General features: G+C 41.1%; 1 protein-coding gene across 22 annotated transcripts in view; it reads right to left on the bottom strand.

Moving 5' to 3' along the window:
- LOC124129513 (hydrogen peroxide stress regulator 1-like) overlaps positions 1–23,611 on the bottom strand; it is a 68,732-nt gene extending 45,121 nt beyond the window's left edge. For 16 of the 22 annotated variants that reach the window (XR_006860405.2, XR_006860410.2, XM_046493021.2 and 13 more), the window contains exon 1: positions 22,441–23,611. Coding sequence is in view for 20 of the 22 variants with exons in the window: in XM_046493021.2 (XP_046348977.2) it covers positions 22,441–23,293 (853 nt within the window). In the remaining 2 variants the exon portion in view is untranslated. Of the gene's footprint in view, positions 1–649; positions 1,360–2,179; positions 4,333–7,152; positions 7,735–8,408; positions 10,280–12,093; positions 12,615–13,478; positions 14,121–22,440 lie in introns of those variants that run through there. The other 6 variants (XM_046493001.2, XM_046492989.2, XM_046493067.2 and 3 more) reach the window with 6 other exon arrangements.
- Between the last annotated feature and the right edge of the window lie 1,775 nt (positions 23,612–25,386).

The following is a 25,386-nucleotide window of genomic DNA, read 5'->3' as shown; positions in this document are numbered from 1 at the left end:
TATCAATGTGGCTGTTCAAAAACATCTGTCGTACATAGTCTAAGATCTATTATTATCAATCATGGGACATGGACCAGTATTTTTGTTTGCTACCGGCCCACTTTACCGGCAGACAAAAAAAAACCACAAGAAAGCCACACTCAGCAATATTCCAGCTATATGATGGCGGGCTGTAAATAATCGAGTCTGGACCAGACAATCCAATGATTGATATCATGAGCATCGATCCACGCAATTGGGATCGATGACATGCATCAACCAAGTCAGCGAGCCTGACCACCCGATCCTGTTAGTTGCCTCTTACGACAAGCATAGTTGCCTTTTACGGCAAGCATGGGGTGTTGAAGACCTGTTCTACTCCAGATTTTCACTGGTCCAAAAGAAACACTGACTGGTACATAAACACATATCGCCTTTGAGATAAAGGATCCATTGTTTGTCAAATGGCAAATACAAAATCTGACAGATACTGTGAAACCAAGGAGTGAGTGAGTGAGTTGTGTTTAACGCCGCTTTTAACAGTATTCCAGTCATATCACGGCGTGTCAGCTTAATGTGGGAGGAAAGCCTGAAGTGATGCAGGTCTCAGACGTTTACCACTTCGGTGAAACCCACGAGCACGGATATGGTGCTGACAAACCTAGAAACATAATCGGGGCGAACCGGGATTCGAACCCACAATCATAGGTTTCTGGCGTGCCGAAGGGACGCAACTCTGCACAGCGAATTGCGGCGCCTTAGACGACTGGGCCCCCTTGCCCCAGTGAAACCAAGGAACAAACATGGTCAGTGAATGCCTTGCTTATGCTCCTGCAGTCACTGGGCTGCCTGGTCAGGGGCCATGTGCACAAAGTGATTTTAGCAATACGATGCTCAAAACTCACAAATAGACAGTCATAGCACTGAGATCCTTTTGTGCAAGTAGTCCGACGACTTATTGACATACATATAATCTAGCTGGAATAACTGGACTGCAACACTCCACAATAACAGGCACGAAACCAACAGGTTATATTTTCCTTTAAATCCTCTAAGCACTAACACACATGACACATGTCTTCCTGTGGTGTATCAGTCCTTGCTGGTACGCATACACTTTCCCACACACACACGTAAACTTTATCTTATCATGTACGGCCTGAACATGATTATGTCTGGCTCCAGCACTGGCAAAACTCCGTCCACATTTTAAACATGGAAACCCTTTTAAAGTTCGCTGAGGCCCTGACGAATTGGAATAAGTTGTATTATGACTTGTAACGAATGCGCTATTCTGACCGTGAGCAAATGTAACCATATTCCCCTGATGTATAGCATTGCTTGACGGGTCAAGTCTGAGAGAGCTCCCATAGTCGCAACCTGAAAGTAAGAAAAATGTCAGTTTTGAAACATTTTGTCCTCTGCATCAGACTTGACCCCATGCAACTAAAAAACAGCGTGATTCTGGCATCTACACAAGTGTGTAAATGGACATGAAAGACAAAATTACTATAATCAAAATACCAACATTTGTATGTAGCAAGGCATCACCTCGGCCAGAAGAGTTGTCCGATGAAGAACTCTCATTGATGCATTCAGAAAAGCTTCAGCATGTGTAAACAAAATAGTGCCAGCCACCAAAAAGTAGAGGTGAGGGGAAATAGGGTTTAACGTCGCGTCCAAGATTTGTGCACTTATATAGCGACGTGCATGCACGTGTGTGTGTGTGTGGCTGCTTGTACTAGTCCGGACTGATGCCGATTTATAGTGCTAGCACACTGAGATACCATGCCGCAGTTCAACATGAATACCCCACTCAGACACAATATACGGACTCCGAGCCTACCAGTCCTTGTTTTAGCCCCTTAATGCCGAGCAATAGACAGGGTAACAACAAGTACCATCTTTGTACCATCATATGTACATATTTAAGTGGATCACATGGCATCAAAATGATGGATCAGCTGTAAATTGGATCACAGTTCTGTGAGAAACTTTGTAATGTTCTTGTTGCAATCATTTACAACAGTTTCCATTTCACTAGTGAGTGAGTTGGGTTTAACGCCGCTTTTAACAGTATTACAGTTATATCACGGCGTGTCAGCTTAATGTCGGAGGAAAGTCCGAAGTGATGCGGATCTAAGACGTTTAACACTTTGCTGAAACCCAGAGCACGGGTATGGTGCTGATAAACCTAGAAACATAATCGGAGCGAACCGGGATTCGAACCCACAATCATAGGTTTCTGGCGTGCACAAGGGAAGCAACTCTGCACAGCGAATCGCGGCGCCTTAGACGACTGGGCCACCCGCACCCCTTGCCATTTCACTAACCTAACGCCTTCAGAGCAGTGTATGTGTCAAGGATCCTTGGAATTCTGACGTGAAAAAACGAATCTGGTTAAACTTTTATCCAGTGGCTATATTAAAAACAAGCACGCCTACAACTCGTTCTGAACAAAAGAATTACAATACCACACAAACACCGAGCAAAATCTACAACATTAGAAATAAGATCAACACAAACACAGCATGTACGTCATTACGTTCCTTCTTCTGCATAATTAATATCAACCTTTTTAACAAACGCTGATTAAAATTGTTAAGGTAAAACCCAACTGATGGGATAAGATAGTTTCCTTCACATTAAAAAAAACAAATGTTCATATGGACAGGTACTACAGGGATTTGTCTAGACCTGCCCAGAGGCCGATATTTGGCACCAAATCGGCAGCAAATGTCAGTAAAAATTTCCAAGTTATAATTACCAGCTGATAACTAACTGTTTGGCTTTGTACAGCTAATTTGTATAACACTGTTAATTAACAGGGTCAGTAAAGTGGAATAAGGTTTAGTGCTTAGTTTGATATTATTGCATTAAATGCAATCACAAAATACAATGTTAAAATATGTTAAAATATCTATAAATTTAAGAAAAAGTGATCTTTAAAAAATGCCATTTTTTATAAGTTTGTTTCCCAATTTGCCTGCGAGGGTCACTTAGTTTAGGCACTTAGAAAGGGGTCGATTTAACTGCTGGTCCGTTGGACCAAGGCCAGTTAAAAATACACAGGGCTTACGGAAACAAAGTAGATGGACTGTCAGGCTAGTCAAAACTTTTCTCCTTCTGTGTGTATGTGTAATTTTTTAATTGGATCATATCGGTAGAATCATAACCGGCCGCAAATTTTGTAATGTTATGTACAACAACTTCTTTTTTAGCTCATAAATCGCCATCACATGAGGCAACTGGAAGCCAAGATTTAATCTCAGAGTGCAGGGAAAAAACATTATAAGGGTGACGAGTTTTAAAATGTTCAGAGCCCTGTTTGGTAGTTGAAGACCAGTTAGTTTGGAGAAAGGCCAGTAACTTTAAGAAGGAGATTTAGGAAATCTAACCCTGAAAGGATATGGTATCTCCATTCCACAAAGAGCTTTGAAACTTGTGCTAGTCTAGATTCATTGACAGAATTGTTTTTTAAGCACCCAATATTTGTCATTAAAGTTCTTGAACAAACACATTGATTGGTTTCTAAGACTGATAGCAGTCAGAATTTTAAAACTCCCAAAAAAAGACCAGTGGCATACGAGGCAGGGTGATACAGACATCTATGGTCAGCTTATGAAGGCTCAGCAGATCAAACCAACCTGATCAATAAAACATGATTGCCAAATCAGTAGACCAAAACCCCATCACTGGTCAAACACCCAAATCTATCACTGGTCCAACCCCCAAATCTATCACTGTTCCAACCCCCAAACCTATCACTGGTCTGACCTCACCCCCCAACCATAAAATTAATCACTTGTCCAACCTCCAAACCAATCACTGCTCTAACACAAATCACTGGTCCGGCCAAAAACCAATCACTTGCCCGACCTATCCCCATTCATTGGTCTGACCCAAAACACAAATCACTGGTCCCGCCCAAAAACCAATCACTCGTTCCACCTCTCCCCATTTACTGGTCCAACCCCACCACAAATCACTGGTCCGGCCCCTGTGCGTTTGCCTGGAGGAGCAGACGGCAGACTTTACTGTGTCTTAGCAGCCCTGGTTGGTACTTGTACACCTTGCCACACTTGCACGGAAACGTCTTGTGCCTGTGTACGGACTCTATGTGATACATCCGGGCACTGTACGCCGTGAACTGCTTTTCACACTCGGGGCACTGAAAGGTACTTTTGTCAGGGTAGGAACTACGATTTGCGAAAAAGACGGATACATCTGGGAGAATTTGGAGCACGTTTTCCCTAGGCATATGAGTGAAAGATTCTGGTTTAGGAGTCCTCCAGTTACTATCAGGCACAGTTACAGAAGTGGCAGCTTTGTTTCCGCCCAAACAACTCGTACCTGAAAGTAACAAAAAGGCTGTGCTAATTTCTCCGGACAGTCTGATACAGATGTACATTATTCGAAAATAATCACATAAAATGTATGTTAGGAATTTTTGAAAACATTTATTCAAGATTGAATTGACAATCATGGCACATTATTGACAATCACTGTTGTAGGACTTCCTGCTGCAAGGAAATATGTCATAAGAACCGTTAAGTGCGCATTCTTCTTGTGAAGTCTATAAAAACGAGTAAGTGAGTGTTTGTTTGTTTGCCGTTAAATGCCGCACTCAGCAATATTTCAGCTATATGGTGGCGGACTGTATATTATCGGGTCTGGACCAGACAATTCAGCGACAACATGAGCATCGGTCCGGGCAATTGGGATATGATGACATGCATCAACCTAGTCAGCGAGTCTGACCACCCGATCCCCTTAGTCGCCTCTTACGACAAGCACAGTCGCCTTTACGGTAGGCACGGGAAGCTGAAGACCTTCTCGAGTGAGTGAGTGAGTGAGTGAGTGAGTGAGTGAGTGAGTGAGTGAGTGAGTTTGGCATAACACTGTTTTGAACAGAACTTCAGTCATACCACTGCGTGTCAGCCTCATGTGGGAGGAAACCCCCGAGTGATGCAGGTCTTAGAGGTTCACGACTTAACAAAACTTCTGATAGATGTCAATAGACTAGCCATTGAACAAAACGTTTAATAATCATGTCGCTTCATTGATTACCAAATAAAAATGAATGACCAATGTCATAACAGTCAAGGTCTGAATATTTAACATAACTTGATGATCAATAAATTTCACTTGAACCAATTACTGAACACAACTGTGGACACTCCGTAATTTTGTTCAAGTTCTGAAAAATATCAAATGACAAATTTCGCCTGATAACACTTTAAAAAAACAACATCATAAAACTGTAACTTCTTTGAAAGGCATTTAGAAGTTGGAGTACTAAGTAAGGATAAGATATATGGATGAACAACTTCTTTATTACAATTAGGAGTGACGTTTTGGTGTAGGTTCTAACACTGTTATCAAGCACTTGCTTGATAACGGTGTTAGAACCTACAAGGAAACGTCGCTTGCTTGATAACAGTGTTAGAACCTAAACCTAAACATCGCTCCTAATTGTAATAAAGAAGTTGTTCATCCATATATCTTATCCTTACTTAATCATAAAACTCTACAAGATGTTTTAAATAGTTCAGCATTCCTACTTGGCATGTTAGATTCATGTTTGAAGGATCCCCAAGGACTACAGGTTTCACAATATCTATAGATGCACCTCATAATACTCCAGTCAGGCCACACATATTTGTAATACCAGTCAGTAGGTGAGGAAGAAGAAATAAACTGCAATTAGGGGTGATACGATAAATCGAAATATTGATATATTGGTATTGGTAAGCACTTAAAGTCAATAAATTGATTGTTAAATCAGTTTCCGATCAATAGTATCGATTTCAGTTAGGAATATCGATAATTTTGATTGTATTTACCATTTCAATAAAATACATGCAATACTGTTCAAATTTGTTTTTCTTTTGATCATGAGTGGTAGTAATTAATACATCGTAATGTGGAAGTTTCTTTTTTGTAAATTATAAGGGTAAAGAAAAAACAAATCAGTCACATCTCAAACTTTACTTTGTATTTGTTGTTATGGTTATCACATTCAAAGGAAACTTCAGTTCTAAGGTTTAATTCAACTCTAAAATCCATCTAAAATGATACACTGAAAACTATTGATATTTATCACAATAGTTGCTTGCAATATCAATAGTTATCGCAATAGTTTCTTTCAATATCAATAGTTATCGCAACAGTGATTTCCAGACCAATAGTCACCACTAACAGCAATTCAATTTAGTTTTTAGTTTTCTGCATGACAGGCCAGCTTGTACAGAAAATAGAAAGTGAGTGAGTGAGTTGGGTTTAACACCGCTTTTAACAGTATTCCAGTTATATCACGGCGTGTCAGCTTAATGTGGGAGGAAAGCCCCAAGTGATGCAGGTCTTAGACGTTTACCACTTCAGTAAAACCCATGAGCACGGGTATGGTGCTGACGAACCTAGAAACATAATTGGGGCGAACCGGGATTCAAACCCACAATCATAGGTTTCTGGCGTGCCCAAGGGACGCAACTCTGCACATCAAATCGCGGCGACTTAGACGACTGGGCCACCCGTGCCACCCTATCAAATTCAGATTCAGAAACAACAAACTTTATTTTGACTCTCATTATTAATACATGTCAACTTCAGTGGGACCTTGTTTAGAAAATATTTTTTGGTGCACTGTGCAGTCAGGTAAGAGAGTAAATTCTGGAGAGAAAACAATTCCCCATTTCAACAATATTTACAGTCGGCGGATCCGTATGGCAAGAAAAACAGACAGTGTGGCTTCATGATACAATAATATATGTACTATGATACTAATGTTGAACTGTTCTTGCATGAAAACTGATCATGTTCATAGTTACGTGCAGTCGTATTTAGCATGCAAGCTAGGTTATTGTAAAACTATCTTTTGAAACAATATACGTATCTTGACACAGGTGTAAAACTATGATGCACTGACACCTCGGTGAATCAGACACCCCGAACAGTCTTGCTAGAAAGCACTGAGCATAAGTCACTGACGGACCAAAGATCCTCATCAGGTAAATCACTAACTTGAACCCACATCACATTCGAACATGGATCCTGACTCAAGTGTCTGAAATAACAGCCGGCCCCCTGCCCGGGGCTGGTAATTTATTGTCGGGCTGCATGAAATTTTCCTCCACCTGCCCGACTGTCTGGCCGATAATTTTAAGACTACTTAAGTCTTCAGTTTTATTATAACTCCTTGTACATTCTCAAGTAATTATTTGCATTATTTCAGCTGAATCAAGACGTGATTTGTCTCGTAGTGTTTGCCATTTTTCAATATTTTTAATGCCTGAATGCGGGGAGGTGACCTTAAAGATGGGCAGGCAACACAATTGGGTCACCCGCCCGACTGTCTTGTGTTTTAAATTATTTCAAACACGGTCCTCACTCTATGCACCACCGAACAACACATCTTCTGATGAACCATCTGACCAAGGACTACTGTTTATACACTTGAAAGAAACACGTCACAACACTTCTGATGAGCAAGCAAGCCAGTTCTGTACTTATAAACTTTATTACAAACACAAGAGAAAGTTTGTTTCCTGTGAACAACCTGCATATGGTTAAATCGTGCCCCTCGTGACGAAAACATTTTCCCACATTCAGGGCAAGAAACGTTTGCCATCCTAATTGTCCCAGTGGGAATGGGGAAAACCCTATCGCCGGTCCCAGCGGGGGCAAAATGGCCGTGATCATAACCCAGCCCTTCCCAGCCACCCAGGCCTACATGGTTTGCGATCTGGCCACCATCTGAAAGAAGGAAAAGTACTGTCTAGTTGCAACTCAATAATGTATTATTTTCAAAACATATGGGTGATAAATTATGTTTCAGACTACAGAGAAATCTTTTTGTAGGTATGATTGATGTGTGAACTACTTTTGGTACATGGTTTGATACAGCGACTGACTACAGCGACTTCACAGAACAATACTTGAGTTGTCTCCCAAGTTTATGAGGAAAGCTGAAAGATATTACATCCAGTATTTTGTTGCAATATTCTGGTCAGGACACCAAAGCACGATGATATATAAATCTTCTACACAACAAACAAGCCATGTGTTCCCGCTGGCTTTTGAAACTGGGACTGGCAACTCTAAAAATTACCAGTCCCCACTAATTTTTGTCAGTCCCAGCTTTCAAAGAATAAAAAACGTATTAAAATTACCTGGTTTTAATTCCATCGACATCATGTTTCTCCTTTTTTTTCGTATTTCGAGACTAAGTCGCTAAAAAGGAATATTTAACCTCGAAGCAAGGCAAAATGTTATTTCCTTGCACTAAAATCGACAAGGGGAAACTGATGGTGACAGACAAGCTGACTTTGTAAAAAAAATATACTTATATGAATACCGCCGGTGTTGTTCAACAACAAAGATTTATAAGGTATTCTATTTGCCGGTCCACAGGGACTGGCAGTCACATGAATGACCGGTCCAAGCCGAATTTTACCGGTAAAAACTGGTAATTACCAGTAAACGGGAACACTGTCAATTGATGATTTTGTCACTCAGTTTCTACTGCAGCAATGTATGATAATATGAGTTTAGTGTCTTGATTGGACAGATGCAATACAATCAACTTCATACCATTCCATAAATAAGATGTGTTCGTAGTAACACATATTACTTGCAAATTCGAAACATGGAAAAATTTGTGACATTTGGCAGCTATGCAAAAGCAATAGGTTAGTCCACCTAGGGAAAGCAGACATTTTATAAAGATCTTGTTCTGAGTTTCAATAAATTGTCTGTAACTTGCCTACCCAACAAAAAACACCTTGGTGGTGATACTGGCCTTGGAATGGATGTTCTTAGTTTCAATAAATTGCCTTTAATTTGCATTGGACTACCCAATAGATCACACCTTGGTGGTGAGGCTCCCGATCACTGTCCTTGAGATGCATGGTTCTAGTTTTAACAAATTGCCTGAAACTTGCATTGGACTACCTAACAGATCACACCTTAGTGGTGAGGCTTCCGATCACTGCCCTTGAGATGCATGTTTCTAGTTTTAACAAATTGCCTGAAACTTCCATTGGACTACCCAACAGATCACACCTTAGTGGTGAGGCTCCCGATCACTGCCCTTGAGACACACATTTCTAGTTTAAACAAATTGCCTGAAATTTGCATTGGACAACCCAACAGATCACACCTTGGTGGTGAGGCTCCCGATCACTGCCCTTGAGACACACGTTTTTAGTTTAAACAAATTGCCTGAAACTTACATTGGACAACCCAACAGATCACACCTTGGTGGTGAGGCTCCCGATCACTGCCATTGAGACACACGTTTTTAGTTTAAACAAATTGCCTGAAACTTACATTGGACAACCCAACAGATCACACCTTGGTGGTGAGGCTCCCGATCACTGCCATTGAGACACACGTTTTTAGTTTAAACAAATTGCCTGAAACTTACATTGGACAACCCAACAGATCACACCTTGGTGGTGAGGCTCCCGATCACTGCCCTTGAGACACACATTTCTAGTTTAAACAAATTGCCTGAAACTTCCATTGGACTACCCAACAGATCACACCTTGGTGGTGAGGTTCCCGATCACTGCCCTTGAGACACACATTTCCAGTTTAAACAAATTGCCTGAAACTTCCATTGGACTACCCAACAGATCACACCTTGGTGGTGAGGTTCCCGATCACTGCCCTTGAGATGCATGTTTCTAGTTTTAACAAATTGCCTGAAACTTACATTGGACTACCCAACAGATCACACCTTGGTGGTGAGGCTCCCGATCATTGCCCTTGAGACACACATTTCTAGTTTAAACAAATTGCCTGAAACTTGCATTGGACAACCCAACAGATCACACCTTGGTGGTGAGGCTCCCGATCACTGCCCTTGGGACACACGTTATTAGTTTAAACAAATTGCCTGAAACTTACATTGGACAACCCAACAGATCACACCTTGGTGGTGAGGCTCCCGATCACTGCCCTTGAGATGCATGAAGAAGGCAAGTCTTTTGATGGTAAACTAGAGCATTCTGATATTTGTAGGACTTTCCACACTCACAAACAAATGTCACTTTTTCATGGATAGCCTGGACGTGATAAATTAACCCCCACTTTCTGTTAAAAACTTTTTCACATTGTTGGCATGGAAACACTTCTTTCTGTTTTGGAGTTGCAGACAGGTTTGTGTGATAACTCTTAGGGAAAGGATTCCTACTTTGGTTGGTGGTTTGAGAATAATATGGCTGCCTGTAGGTGCCACTTTCAGAATAGTCTGTCATTGAATGAGTTAATGTCTGACACCTTCCATAGCCATAATCTGAAAGTAACAAAAAAGCCAGGCTGGAGAAATATGTCAAGGTTTTTCAATATTTATATGCCAGAAGTGCTTCATTTGACAATTTCTAAAAAAAATATGTCAACCCAATCTATCCATTCCGGGGAGGTAGGGTACCAATACTTCAAGTAAGAATCCCCATTTCCAGACTTTTCACTTACAAGACACTTCAAGGAGTGTCAGATTCACAGATGCATCACTTATTTACACCTGGCCATACCTTACACTTTGTGCCGGAAACATGTATCGATTGATATTGTAGTTGTGCAAAGATGTTTTTAAATGTGTCACCTTACAAAACAAAATGCAAAATGTGATAAGAGTGAGTATGGTTTTACGCCGCTTTTAGCAATATGCCAACAATGTCACGGCGGGCTTCACACATTGTACACATGTCGGGAATCGAACGTGACGAGCGAAAGCTTTACCACTAGGCAACCTGACCACCCCTAATGCTATAAGAAAGTCATCATTCACGTCAAACACTCTCTTGATTGACAGTAGGAGAATCCAAGCAGAGATTTAAACCAGGTGTTAAATCCAAGTAGTCCCAACTACCTTTGGACCAGTCCTTGGTTTTCCACAACAAGATTTCCAAAGAAAACAAGTATCTCCTAAGCTTTTTGAAATTGGCTAGTCCTGTAGTCCTTGCCAAAAAGTGCCTGATAGTTAAGGCATTAGGACTGGCTATCGACATAGATTATAGAGACCGATAATCGCTGACTAAAAATATCAATCAATTATATGCGAGAAAGTCCCGAAAGAAATCAACACATTTCACGTCACTGGTGAGCATAGTGAGCAGCGACACATTTATATCGAACCCGGGTCTTCGGCGTGACGAGCGAACGCTTTAACCACTAGGTTGCCCGACCGCCCCCTTCGACAATTGACATTATTGACAATAACAAGTCTGTTTCGTTAAATCGAAACTTTATTTCATCACAATGGTTTATGTAAATCATGATCGATGACAATTTCATATCAATAATCGTTAATAGTTCTTCCCATCAATGATAATTCCGATTATCGATCAATTTAGCAAGTCCTATAAGGTATCATAAGGACTAGCAGAGATTTGCCATTTTTAAGGGTTTGGTTATATGGCACAATCATAAGGACTAGTGGACTAAAACCGTTAGTTTCTACCGCCGCCCCTCATGATTTTGCCCGGGCTAGTGCACAAGTTCACAATTTTGTTTGTTTGTTGTAAAACGACACGCTCAGCAATATACCAGCCATGTAATAAGAGTCCAGACAATCCAGTGATTAATGGTACAATTGCCCACAATTCACCAAATCACCCAACCTGACCGTCTGATCCATATGGTGGAGCACCTGGTGTCATCACTATTTGATAGGGATTCATAAATACGAGGTGAGGTGAGGTGAAATTGGGTTTAACGTTGCATCCAAGATTATTGCACTTATATAGCGACGTGCATGTACGTGTGTGTGTTTGTGTGGCTGCTTGTACTCGTCCGGACTGATGCCAGCTCACTGAGATACCATGCGGCAGTTTAACATGAATACCCCACTCAGACACAGTATACTGACTCCGAGCCGACCAGTCCTTGTTTTAGCCCCTTAATGCCGAGCGCAAGACAGGGCCATCTTTTAACATGTTTTGGTATGACGCGGCCGGGGATCGAACCCAGTACCTTCCGCTCTCCGGGCGGACGCTCTACCACTAGACCACAGAGGCAGTCCAGGTCATAAAAACATCCTTATCATATGGTCGAATCGTACAATGGAGATTTCTGACGATGATGGGAAGCATCTTATTAGATTTCTTCATGCTTAATATCAGAAAACAACTATATATTTTCATAGATAATTTATTAGACAATGTCAAATTTAAACAGCACAAACAAATCACTGCATATTCTTTATACAGCTTATATCTTGACAACACATACAACATTTATGTAAATGAATCAATTCCTTTCCCTAAAACCGAAATCCATCAACCGAATCCTCATGAAATAACAGTCAAGCCATCACTTCCTTGATGCTAAGTACACCCCACAAAACTTCTGGTGGCGATGCAGCGTGGTCTCGTACTTGTACGACTTCCCGCACACGCAATACAGCGTCACATTGTCATGAATGGCCTTCATGTGATAAATCAGACCCCATTTCCTCTGAAACACTTTCTCACACTGCGGACAAGGAAAGTTATCTCCCCTTTTGGGGGCCACAGCTTGTGCAGCCATTGACCGGCATGTTGCCTCAAATGCCCCTGAATACTGACTACGGTTCCCATGACCTCCTTCCGACCTATAACCACAGCCACTACCTCCCATACCATGAAAATCTGAAAGTAACAAAAAATCTAGTTTGGAATAATGTCAAATTGGAACCAGAAAACGACCACCTTTCCTGAATTTATGTTTTTCCATCTATATGCAGAATACGTTTACACAAAAGAATTTTGCCTCACTGGAAGTAATAAGACATATGGCTATAAGATTACGGTGAGCACAAGTAATGAAATGAAATGGCTCAGGCAGTCACATATATGTTGCTGTTAAAATTTCATAGGTTAAAATCTCATATCCATGTGTGACTAGGGCTGAAAAATATAAGCCTTGAGTTTCCATTTACCACAATTTTTGTGCATAACAGGAGTGTCATGATTCATGAGTGGTCAAAACAAAGGGGGTCTTGAAGTCCTTGAAGTCCACAAAATCTCATTGCACAACGCTCCTAGTTCGAGCCCAAATTTACTAATCATCCAAGTGTGTCACAAGCTGGTTGATAGTAACGACAAGAACTGAGTATCGACATATCTTGCGATGCAATTCGTATCACGTTACGGACTGACGAAACATCTGGTATAAAAACCTCTTGCTTGATCTATTTATTGTTATCTCAAAAACTTTAACAAAGATTGGTTGGTTGGTTGGTTTGTTGTTTTACGCCTCACTCGGCAATATTCAAGCTATATGACAGCAGTCTGTAAATAATCAAGTCTGGACAGACAATCCAGTGATTGATATCATGAGTATCGATCCATGCAATTGGGATCGATGACATGCTTCAACCAAGTCAGCCAGCCTAACCACCCGATCCCGTTAGTCGCCTTTTACGACAAGCATAATTGCCTCTTACGGCAAGCATATGTTGCTGAAGACCTATTCTACCCGTATCTTCATCACAAGAACAAAACAGTTTAAAATTATGGAGGGTTATTATTAATATTGACAGTTATACGGCGCTTCTTCAGCCACTACGTCATTGTGTTCTCCCATGCTAACAGGGGGAGCTATGCCATTTCGGGAGGTAACTCGATTACTTCCTGTTCTATTTATAGTTTATCACAAACTGACAATTCAAGCATTGTGGGTACCTAAGTACCGATGCTTTCGTAGCTATCGGCGAATCAATACAGCCCTAGTAACAACCTCTTGCCCGTCAGCCACAGGAACGCATCAGACATCCCTGTTCACCATGATCGACTGAGTCAATACGGGTCAGCCATGTACGACCCCTTCGACAACCCGTCAGGTTGTCCCATCCCCATGGCCAATGGTGCACGTTTTCTTATGATACACTAAGCTTCGTCTGTGGTGGTAAGACTTGCCACAAGCACAACTGAACTGCATTTTCTCATGAATCGCTTGGATGTGGTACGTCAGTCCATTTCTTTTGGCAAATAATTTCCCGCACAGCGGACATGCATATTGTCTCTTGCCATCACTGGAACTATTCAAATTTATTCCATAAAAACTATCGCCACTGAGAAGACGGAACCCAGCTCCCTGGGGTCCGACTGGATGGAACTCACTATCTGCCACTGAGAAGCTCATATCAGCGAAGCCTGCAAGAACAAAAAGCTGGAGTCACCACTACGACTACCACTTAGTCAACACGATTCAGAGGTGCCACCACCATTAAGTAAGTGAGTGAGTAAGTTTGGATTTACGCCACTTTTAGCATTATTCCACCAATATCACGGCGGAACACAAGAAATGGGCTTCACACATTGTACCCAAAGCGAACGCTTTAACCACTAGGCTACCAAACCGCCCCAATAAAGTAAGAGTGCAGGAAAAAAACATTTTAGGGGTGAGGAGTTCTAAAATTTTCAGAGCCCTGCTAGATTGCTTCACGACCAGGTTTGGTAGTTGTAGGCCAGTTAGGTTGGAGAAGGGCCAGTAACTTTAAGAAGGAGCAACTGTGCTGGCTAAATCTAACCCTGAAAGGATATGGCATGTACATTCCACGAAGAGCTTTGAAACTTGTGCTAGTCTTTAGCTAGTGAGTGAGTATGGTTTTACGCCGCTTTTAGCAATATTCCAGCAATATCACGGCAAGGGGACACCAGAAACGGGCTTCACACATTGTACTCATGTCGGGAATTGAACCCGGTTCTTCAGCGTTGCGAGCGAGCAAGCGCTTTAACCACTAGGCCAGCCTACCAACTGCCCCGCCCCCTACCAAAATGAAGGACTATAGAATAGTTGGGGCAATTGGCATCTAGAATTAGTGATTTAGAAAAAAAAAGAAGAACAGAAAGTAGAAGGTATTAATATGGAGTTATAACACACACAAACTCCAGGTGTTTGGTAAGTATATGATTTGTGTGTGGTACATTATAATGGCACGCATCAAAAAGTGATTCCTGACGTAATGAAATCATAACTGACTGTTACGATGTTAAATTGTAAGAGGACATCTATGTAATTACCAAAATTGAAGGATGTCTTCAGACACAGGCACACAAAATCAGAATTTTCTTAATTTTTTACTTCTAATCCTTGGAACAAAGCTGTATTTGGGTAACGATTCCATAAACCTCTGGACACCAAACAGATCTCACTACTCCAGTTACAGAGTGAGTTCATTCAACAATGGACACAAGGAAACTTAATGCTACCTCAGTGCAGGAGTCAAGTATATACACACCAGGTAGATATAGGCTTTATCACACACCCTCGGCAATATTCCAGCTACATGCTAAGCAACCTGACCAGACAATACAGTGATTGACATTATGAGCAACGATCTATACAAGTAAGATGACAAGCCATCAACCACCTAATCACCCGGGCTGACCACCTAATCACCCAGGCTGACCACCCAATCACCAAGGTTGACCACCCAATCATACAGCCTGACCATCCAATCACCCAGGCTGACCCCTCAATCATACAGCCTGACCACCCAATCATACAGCCTGACCACCCAATCACCCAGGCTGACCACCCAATCACCCAGGCTGCCCACACAATGACCTAGGCTGACCACCCAATCATACAGCCTGACCACCCAATCACCCTGGCTGATCACCCAGGTTGACCACCCAATCCATCATGTCACTATCACACCCAGCAAGGGTTGCAGGGGAATAACCCAGAAAACATGCGGGTTCCAAATTTTTTTGTAGCCTCAAACTGGGGTACTGGGTACACATTCTACACTCCCAGTCTGCAAAATACATCAGTTATAGAGTAACAATGTTATATTTGGGATAACACGACTTTGTTCAGTACAGATTATCATACTTATAGGGGGGGTCCTATCCCGGATTCAAACCACGCTGCCAGAATGAGGCACCTAATCGCCAGCACAAAAAGTCAGCGATGAACCGCTTGGCTCCCTAAAATTCAGGGATGATAATGGATATTTTCCTGTTCAGCCGAAACATCTATGCAGTGGAGCGTGGTCCAATGTTTGGGAGGGTTCATGGGGGAAGCCGTCAGATTTTAACACATTTGTAGTCACTAAAATTCGTGGAAATTAGCGGATGCGCAGAAGATTCTCATCCCTGAACATCAAAACGATCATTGAGGGCTGGTCAATGAGAGACCACAGTGAACTGTTTGTTTCCATGTTCTGGTCCTTATAAAAATTGTAAAGAAGCTTTTCACATTTTCACCACTGCAAATCTCCATTCCTTGGATTCTGGATTAATAACACTGTGACCATGGTGAGGTGAGGTGAGGTGAAATGGGGTTTAACGCCGCGTCCAAGATTATTGCACTTATATAGTGACGTACATGCACATGTGTGTGTGTGGCTGCTTGTACTAGTCCGGACTGATGCCGATTTATAGTGCTTGCCCACTGAGATACCATGCCGTAGTTTTAACATGGATACCCCACTCAGACACAGTATATTCCGAGTCGACCAGTCCTTATTTTAGCCCCTTAATGCGGAGCGCCAGACAGGGTAACAACAAGTACCATCTATTAACGTCTTTTGGTATGATGCGGATGAGATCAACCCCGGACCTTCCGCTCTCCGGGCGGCCGCTTTACCACAAGTCCACGGAGGCGGTCGTAACCATGGTGACCTTCATCATTCAAGTCCAAAGTCCAAATAACCTGCCCCATTTTTTTAAATGAGCAAAGTAAATTCCAAGCTATCTGATAACCAAACTTAACATTCATAGAAAATAGACACCATCATGTCTAGCAAAGAAACAATGTACTAGTCTTATTTGAAAACCACTTGCCAAACGTATGAAGACATGGTATGACACACACAAATCGGCCTTGCTGAAAGTGTACCGATAGTGTTTAGATACTAAATGAAGCAACTATTTAACAGTTGTTTGCAGTAAACAGTTGACTCGTTATCAACTAATACAAAACCTTTTTCAGCCAATAAACTTGTATCACTAGTTCTCAGGTAAGTAATACACCTGCCATCTGTGCAGGTTGAAAACAGCTATGTAGCAAGGGTCAAATTTGAAAACTTCACTGGCATTTGCCAACGTATTTGTTGAGTCCTGCCACACAGGTCACTAAATAATTCTGGTGTCTGTCATGACACCTGCATGACGCCCATGAGGACAGTATTTATCAGAGCCCTCAATGTGAATGTACAGCAATGCACGAAAAAAAACAAAAATCACAAGTGTGAAGTCAACATCGGACAAGTCCTAACTGATATATCATGTGGTCTGGTCTTGCCACATCTCACACAATTTGTTTGATACAATTGTAGCGTTAATATAACGGTCAAACAAATGATGAACTTGAGACGTCCTAGCCCAGGCCACAGTTGAATCGGGAAGCCAGTGTGTGGACTTACCTTGTGATGCCAGGAACCACGCCCCCTTCATCGCTGTACTGTGGCACTGGGTGTGTCAACATGGCAAGTGACAAGATGGAATTTCGGCAAAATCGCCACCACAATGATTCTCAGAAAAATTCAGAATAAGGTTACCGATAGCAATGATTTGTCATGGTCTTTTTTTCAAATTCAAACCAGCAAATTTTAACAATGTATGTTAATGTATGCAAATGAGCTTCTAGATTTCATAAAATGATGGGGTTCAATAAATTCATCTTGTCGCTTGTTCATAATGTGTTTGACTAATATCAAACGATTCCAAACATTCTCATATATATAACAACATATAACTTCATGTAAAAACTTGTAAAACCACTCAACATTTTCTATATAATATGTAACGTGTTATGCAATGACCGTTGTTTAATTCCATGTTTCCCTTCAATCAGACCCAAAAAACTAAATACTGCCATGTAATGGTTGGGACGGCCCTATAAGCCAAGATAAATCCACAACATGACTATTTTGGTCCAGTGGTACGTGCATCCCTATCCAACATGTCTAAATAGTCTAACTAGAATTAAACCACATAGTTCCATACAACAAAGGATCAATACCAGTGAGTTATGCATCAGGTGTGAGCTCAGTGTGTGAGGTACTGATCCCTGGGGTAGGTTTCCTAGACTGAACTGGGGATGGAATATAAATTATGAAAATAGACCCAGGTCAATCTTTGAATATGTTTGAATATTTGCATCTTCCCGAGGCAAGTGAGTTAACTGACTATAAACGTCCAGTTTCCACCCTTGCCGAACTAGGCTGGTATTATGGTATTCTTGTTTAATGTTGTACTCGGCAACACCAACTGAGGTGGCTTGTTAATAATGAAGTCTGGACCAGACAGTCCAGTGATGGATATTATAAATATGAATTAGGGGAACGATGACGCTGTCCATCTGGAGACACCGAGTCAGACCTCCCAGTACAATATTTGTTTGTGTTTGTTTGTTGTTTAACGCCGCACTCAGCAATATTACAGCTATATGACGGCGGTCTGTAAAATAATTGACTCTGGGCCAGACAATCCAGTGATTAATATCATGAGCATCAATCCACGCAACTGGGATCGATGACATGTATCAACCAAGTCAGTGAACCTGACCACCCGATCCCGTTAGTCGCCTTTTACGACAAGCATAGTCGCCTTTTACGGCAAGCATGGGTTGCTGAAGACCTATTCTACCCCGGAATCTTCATGGGTCCCCAGTATAATAAGTTGCAGCCGATGTTAAAACAAAACAAGATGAAGCCTAGATAAGCCAGGACACTTCTGTACCACACAGTGAGCTCCAACCTATCATTACAATACATCAGACGGAGGCCTCCATCAATCAGGGATGTGCTCTGAAGTAGGAACTTAAACATGAAAAACTCCTTCGTCGGCCAGCGAACATAACAAACTAAAATATTCACCTGACAGTTTCTTAAAGAAATTGCTGAAAAAGCAGCCAAAAACTTGATACTAGAATTCTCTCACAAAAGCCTTCTGCAATCATTCCGTTTTTTAATTGGCATCCTTAATTTGGCTACAGAGCCGTCGTGACTCCTAACGATGTTTAAAATAACTGAAGCTACTTTCCAAAACTTTGTTTCATACTTAGTAGACATCAAAACTTCTGGGTTTCTGGACCATCTCTTGGCATTACTTCGGCTATATTTCAGTTTTAATACATTGACTTTACCTGAGCGTACTAGACAGCTCGACTAAATAAACTTTTACAAGATCCAAGCTTCGGATATCATTCTAAATGATATCAGAGCCCAAACTTTCTTGTCCTAAAGACATTCTTCAGGCGTGTCCTTTTCAGAGCTAAAACAATTTCCTACCATTGCTAAGCAAGTGTGACCCACAAAGGTGTTTTCTGTCTGCGTCATTGACAAGACTATGGCCAGGTGTCTTGTGAGACACTGTCTCTATTCGATGACGACATCAGGTTATTAAAAGACTGGTCTAGATCAAACGTGGGAGTTGCTAGATTTGAAATAAGTTCAACGGCCGATAAAACAGTATATTTCATAGACCCAGATCTATTTTGAAGACCGGAAGGAAGGAGATTGTGAACGCTAAACTGAACAAGGTTATAACAAAACCGGTCGTTGAATATTACTAAATTAACATCCCTGATTGATGGAGCCCGATCTGTAATCAAAATGGAATAAAGGAAAATGATTTTGTTACAGTGTTGGATTATTTTCACTCTTTGCTGAGAAATGTTTTTTAAAAGTGCATCAGTTTAATCACAACTGTCTTGCATACAAACTTCTAAAATTATCTCAGAACTCAGTCGTCTTGTCTTTCACAAGAGACAGAAGCATAAGTGATAAGATCAAGGAATCTGTTGTAAAGCAGTTTTTTCTCAACCAATGACACTAATCAAACACTGAACAAAACAATGAATCGCTGGTCACACCATTTCAAGATGGCACAGGTCTAAAGTGGATCTTTTCCAACAGCATCAGGATATAAATGCCTTGTCAAGTGTAACCTCTTATGTCCTAACCAAAGGTTGAAAGAAGCGCTTGCCCGTAGGCCCGTGGCTGGTAGATCTCATGTTGGGCCTGTACTTCCAAATTTGTTTGGGGCCATAGCGCAGTGAATTTACTTGTGAATTTATTTGTCACAAAAAGTTGCAGTTTTAAAAATGAGTGAGCGAGTGTGTATGGTTTTACGCCGCTTTTAGCAATATTCCAGCAATATCATGACGGGGGCACCCGAAATGGGCTTCACACATTGTACCCATGTGGGGATTCGAACCCAGGTCTTCCGCATGACAAGCGAACGTTTTAACCACTAGGCTACCCCCGACCGCCCCTTTTGAAAATGAGAGTCTGAACATGAGGGCATGCAGCTTCCGAAGTCTGTGGGTCCTGATGGCAGTCTGGCAAAATTATTTATTTCTAAACACCGGTTCTAAGCATCGTTAAAATTGAGGAATGTTAATACCGTATTCGACGTAATAAGCACTCACGGTGATATTTGCTAATATATTGGCTAGTGAACAATCCCAATTAGCACCTCTTCCGATTGATCAATGTACACAAGACTTATTTATTCGTGTATAATATGCACAGACTTTTCTTTTGTATCACTTCGCTAGTCAAGCTTTTGAGTCTAGTTCTAACCTTGATAGTGATATTGTGGAATAATGATGGTTACCATGGTTACACCACCAGACAGTGTCTATTTTGGATCCAGGGGTTGATTCAGTCGCAGTGATTAGAGGTGCCATAAATATATTTGAAACTCTCGTTGCTATACCACTGAAACAATGTTTATGTTAATAATTAAGTCACTATTTTCATCTCAAATGACAGACATATGCTGTGTAAAAAAATTAAAAACAAAATCTTTCAAATATTATGCTAATTCACGCTAATTCAGTGCAAATAACCTGTGTGTGGATGAGTAGATCTAACATCTCCTAACAGGATGCTAATATAAGATCTTGAAATGGGCAAAAGCAGTTTGCTAATGCAAGTCAACCATCCTATACTTTGATTACACTCTTGGCTATCACGGGCCTAAGGGAGACAACTCTAACAGTGATTTTTGTAGGGTTCCAAACAATGTGCCCTTGCCAGGCAAATTGGGAAAAATCCTTACTTAGTTCAAATGTTTAAAGTTTAATTTTCCTAAACTCCATTTCACCACCACCTATGTTAAAAGTCATGTTGAGGTCCATGGATTCGACCACAATGACAGCAAACATCAAGGACATCGGGACCCCATCAGAGAACTTTCAGCAACATCTAGAACCCATCCAATTGTGTGAAAAGAATGAAGATATAACTTAATTATTCGATTCTGAGCAGCCCAACAAATGTCACTTTTCTGTACCTTGTATCAAAAACCTAACCAAAAATTCTCAAGAATTAATATTTCCAAGGCATCAAATAGTTTTGGTGTGAACCAACAGGGGGAGTGTTTCATTCTGTGTCTTATCTCTAGAATACATAGGGCAAGTTGGGCTATTCACAGAGTGGTGTAGCAAACCAACTCAAGAATATCATCCTAAACCATCTCCTGTCTATGCCCTGGTTGGTGCATAATGTCATGAAAATTGCGGTCTTTTCTACCACACTCAATTCCGAGATATAGAAAAGGGTCCCTATAAAAATTGTTTATGTTGCTCACAAACTCGAAGGTGATCATGAGGTGAACATTTGCTCAAAATAAGTGTTGGTTCAAGGTGAAAATTATATCCATGAATGACAGGGAAACAACATTATAAAACAACTGCACTTACAGCTAAAACTCTATCACAAATTAGGCTGCTATTTAACGCAGAGCTCTGCAATATTCCAACTCTGTGATGGCCGCTGTGTTCAAGTCTGAACCTGACAAACCAGTGAGTGATATAATGAGCAGTGAGCCAGGTCGGATACAATGACACGCAACTACCAACAGAGCCTTACCACCGACTGAGTCGTCACATACATTACTGGGGACATATTCTAACCTGGAATCCCCACGTAACAAATTGGTTTTTCATACACCATTGTACATATTGTACACTGATGGAGGCATGAGATCAAGTCTCATTGAGATTTAATACTTCCGATTGGCTTATAATACCCAGATCTGTTGGGTACATTTTCATACGTCAATTTGAGTGAGTGAGTGAGGTGGGTTTAACGCCGCTTTTAACAGTATTACAGTTATATCGCGGCGTGTCAGCTTAATGTGGGAGGAAAGCCCCAAGTGATGCAGGTCTCAGACGTTTACCACTTCGGTGAAACCCACGAGCACAGGTATGGTGCTGACAAAACTAGAAACATAATCGGGGTGAACCGGGATTCGTACCCACAGTCATAGGTTTCTGACGTGCCCAAGGGACGCAACTCTGCACAGCGAATTGCGGCACCTTAGACGCCTGGGCCACCCGTGCCCTTATGTCAATTTGAAGAAGTGTCTGTTCTGAATCGGCTATCTTAAGATGAAGACAAACATAACTGATGCAGAGGAACTTGTAACTTTCACTTGCCAATTGATTCCAGGGATTCTGATTTGGTGTGACCAGCAATTCTCCAAAGAAGAAACAAAACTTGATAATTACCGTCATTGCTATAATCTGCTCCGTTATCGTCGCCGTAGTCATTGTCGTCTTGGAACACTAAATAGTCATCTGCACTTTGGTCACCATGATGAACTTGACTAGTACTGGGTTCGGCGTAATCTGGCACATGTGGAACGTTTTGATGGAAGGACGATGATGAAGAACCGGGTGATTGAGAATGGGATGATTGTAGATGAGAGAGTCGATCTAAAGCTGCTTGGGACGTTTGCGTATGAGGTACATCTGAGGAATAATCTATTTGCATGTATGGAGTCTCTTTCTTTGGCACAATGTCGTCAAGTTCTGGATCCGGTTCTATTTCTATTAAATCTGGATCTTCTGGTTCTTGTTTCACATTCACTGGGGGGTCATTTCTTGATTTTGGAGTGTTGGACGGACGTGGTGTGGTTTGAGCATGTGGAATGTTGCGGGGTTGACTTCGTGGTGGTGTGGATTCGGAATAGGAAGTCCGACTAAATTTTACATTAGAATGATCTGAAACTGAAAACTCGTGCGACCTTTTGGTTCGAGGTGAAAATGATGGTAATGCCATTTGCGTCATCATCATCGGCGCATTTTCTTGAGCTATTAATGTCCGATCCACATCGAATACTGCAAGTTTCAGCGTTTTACACTCACTTTTAGAAATCATACTTGCGTTTGATGAGACACCATCCACAACAAAAGTCAACTTGTTAGACCGTAGAGTCACTTGAATGTTGGCATCTTGAGTTGTGCCGTAGGAATTCACAGACGCTGGAAATTCAAGGTTTTCCTTTGGTCCGTCTTTCAAAGTGGAAAACACATCATACAAGTCCATAGGTATCGTGAACTCAAGTGTTTCGATAAACATTTTGCTGGATTGATTAAGTTTTGGTGGAGAAAACGTTCTTGTTTCACTCTCTAGGTCACCAGTCCACACTTGGAAATGATCGGCTTCGTTTTGTGAAAAGATGTTATCAAAATTAACGATCAAACTCACGAAGGCATCTCACTGGATCGACCGTATGCTGGCTAGGGTCGCATGGGAAATCCTTTTTCCATAAAATGCGCTTCACAGGATGTATTGGACATCATATGTAGACCAAATCTACATCATTTTCTATCGGTAACTCTTGTCCACAGTACTCTTTCTCGAGAAGCGGGAGCAAGCACGCGCTACATAACAGAGCATGCGCGAAGCAGTTGATGTTGATTATTTCCTGTTTAATGTTGTACTATCTTCCACAAAACCAACTATATTACTCCCATGACGAAAATACCTCTGTTGACATTGTTGATATATCGATAGTTTGGTAACGATGTGTCTTTTTCGTCTTTCAAAAGGCAAGCGACCGAACATAGGATCCGATGTTTGGGAGCACTAAGCCATGTCTGAAATAACAAATCACAGCATTTCTTACGACACTACACTATGTTTCTATTATTTTTTTCAACATTTCGGTCTTCAAAGAACACATAGAAATGTAATCACAAACAACTTCTTTATTTAACAACACAATAAGATGGCTACCATGCTAATCGTGTTTTTATCATCCAAAACTGGCTCCCACAGGAGATATCGCTTGGATGAGATCGCTGCAATTAAATTACATCACAATGCTTTGCAGACCATTGTGACATCACTGGTTACCGTGACGTCACAACCAAATGACATCACTAATGGCTCTGCTACTGAAACTGTTAGCAGTACTTTTTACACTGAAGACACTGCTAATTACTGTCTACAAATTGAAAAAGTTGGAAGAATGATGTTGGATGATAAATAAAATCTCACCCTCGTGTCTATTGATATCAAATATATAAACACTCGTGGATAAAAGTGGCAAAAATCCTTGGTAAGCCTCGGAATTTTTCCACTTTTATCAACTCGTGTTGATATATTTGATATCAAAAGACACTCGGGTGTTATTCTCTATTTATTGGGTAATTAAGGAAACGATTAACAACAGTATGCATCACAAGTCAGGAGTTATCAGATAATCGAGGTTGTGTTTAAACGACTTGAATTCAATTTGGTTGGACTATGCTGACTTGCCCGAGTACATTCCGCCTTTTTGAATCGAATACATTTAATTCATTCTTCCAGTTCTACCATAACGACTATTTGATAACGACTAGTGTATATGGACATTATTTTCATTTCATAAACAAATCGCTAAGCTGAAAATCTATTGAATGTTGTGTAACCACATCCTTTTAATATACAAGTGTTTTACATTCAAACAGTGGTTTTAATATAAAAATCCAGACAGAAACGTAACATCTGGTTCGTGGGACGTTTTCACTGCTCTAGTAACACTTTTGTAGATTCCATTTGGGCCATCTACACCATCCATCATGGACGAGCCAACTACAAACCAACTACTTGGAACCACGGCAACCTCATTGTCGTCTGTGAATTCCACCAGAATGTACGAAGCCCTGAATAATCATTCGTCACAACTCGCCTCTTTCCGTAACCTGCAAGAAGATTTATTACGGAAAACACGAGTTGGTCACGAATGCCTGAAGAATATTACACATAGTGAAACCCAATGACGCTGTATTAGTATCAGACATTAACTATGTTTACATTTTTAGTTAGACTGGACATCATTGTATTTGTGTTTTGGGAAGATTATGTATGAATTAATTAAGTTTGCATGGCATTAAAATTAATTTCATCTACTCGCTGTTGTCAGTGTATGCGGCGATAGGGTCTCAGGTGTATGGCGTTCACACAAGCCCGTTCACAGGGCAGCAAGAACATTTTGTTTGAACATAAGATAACTTGGCTACATGAAGGTTAAACACGATGTATTCCCAGTAAATCGGAATTCAAAGGCACCGTGAAATAAGTTTTACAAACTTTAAAACGAGTACACACGAGATAAACATTTTTCCCAAAGCAAGTATACGTATAAACACGCAATACCTTTTCGAAAGTGGTCAAATGTAACAAAT

The sequence above is a fragment of the Haliotis rufescens genome, unplaced genomic scaffold (assembly GCF_023055435.1).
Source record: "Haliotis rufescens isolate VD_foot unplaced genomic scaffold, xgHalRufe1.0.p SCAF_9, whole genome shotgun sequence".
Classification (NCBI taxonomy): domain Eukaryota; kingdom Metazoa; phylum Mollusca; class Gastropoda; order Lepetellida; family Haliotidae; genus Haliotis; species Haliotis rufescens.
This window is presented reverse-complemented; position numbering and strand designations above follow the sequence as displayed.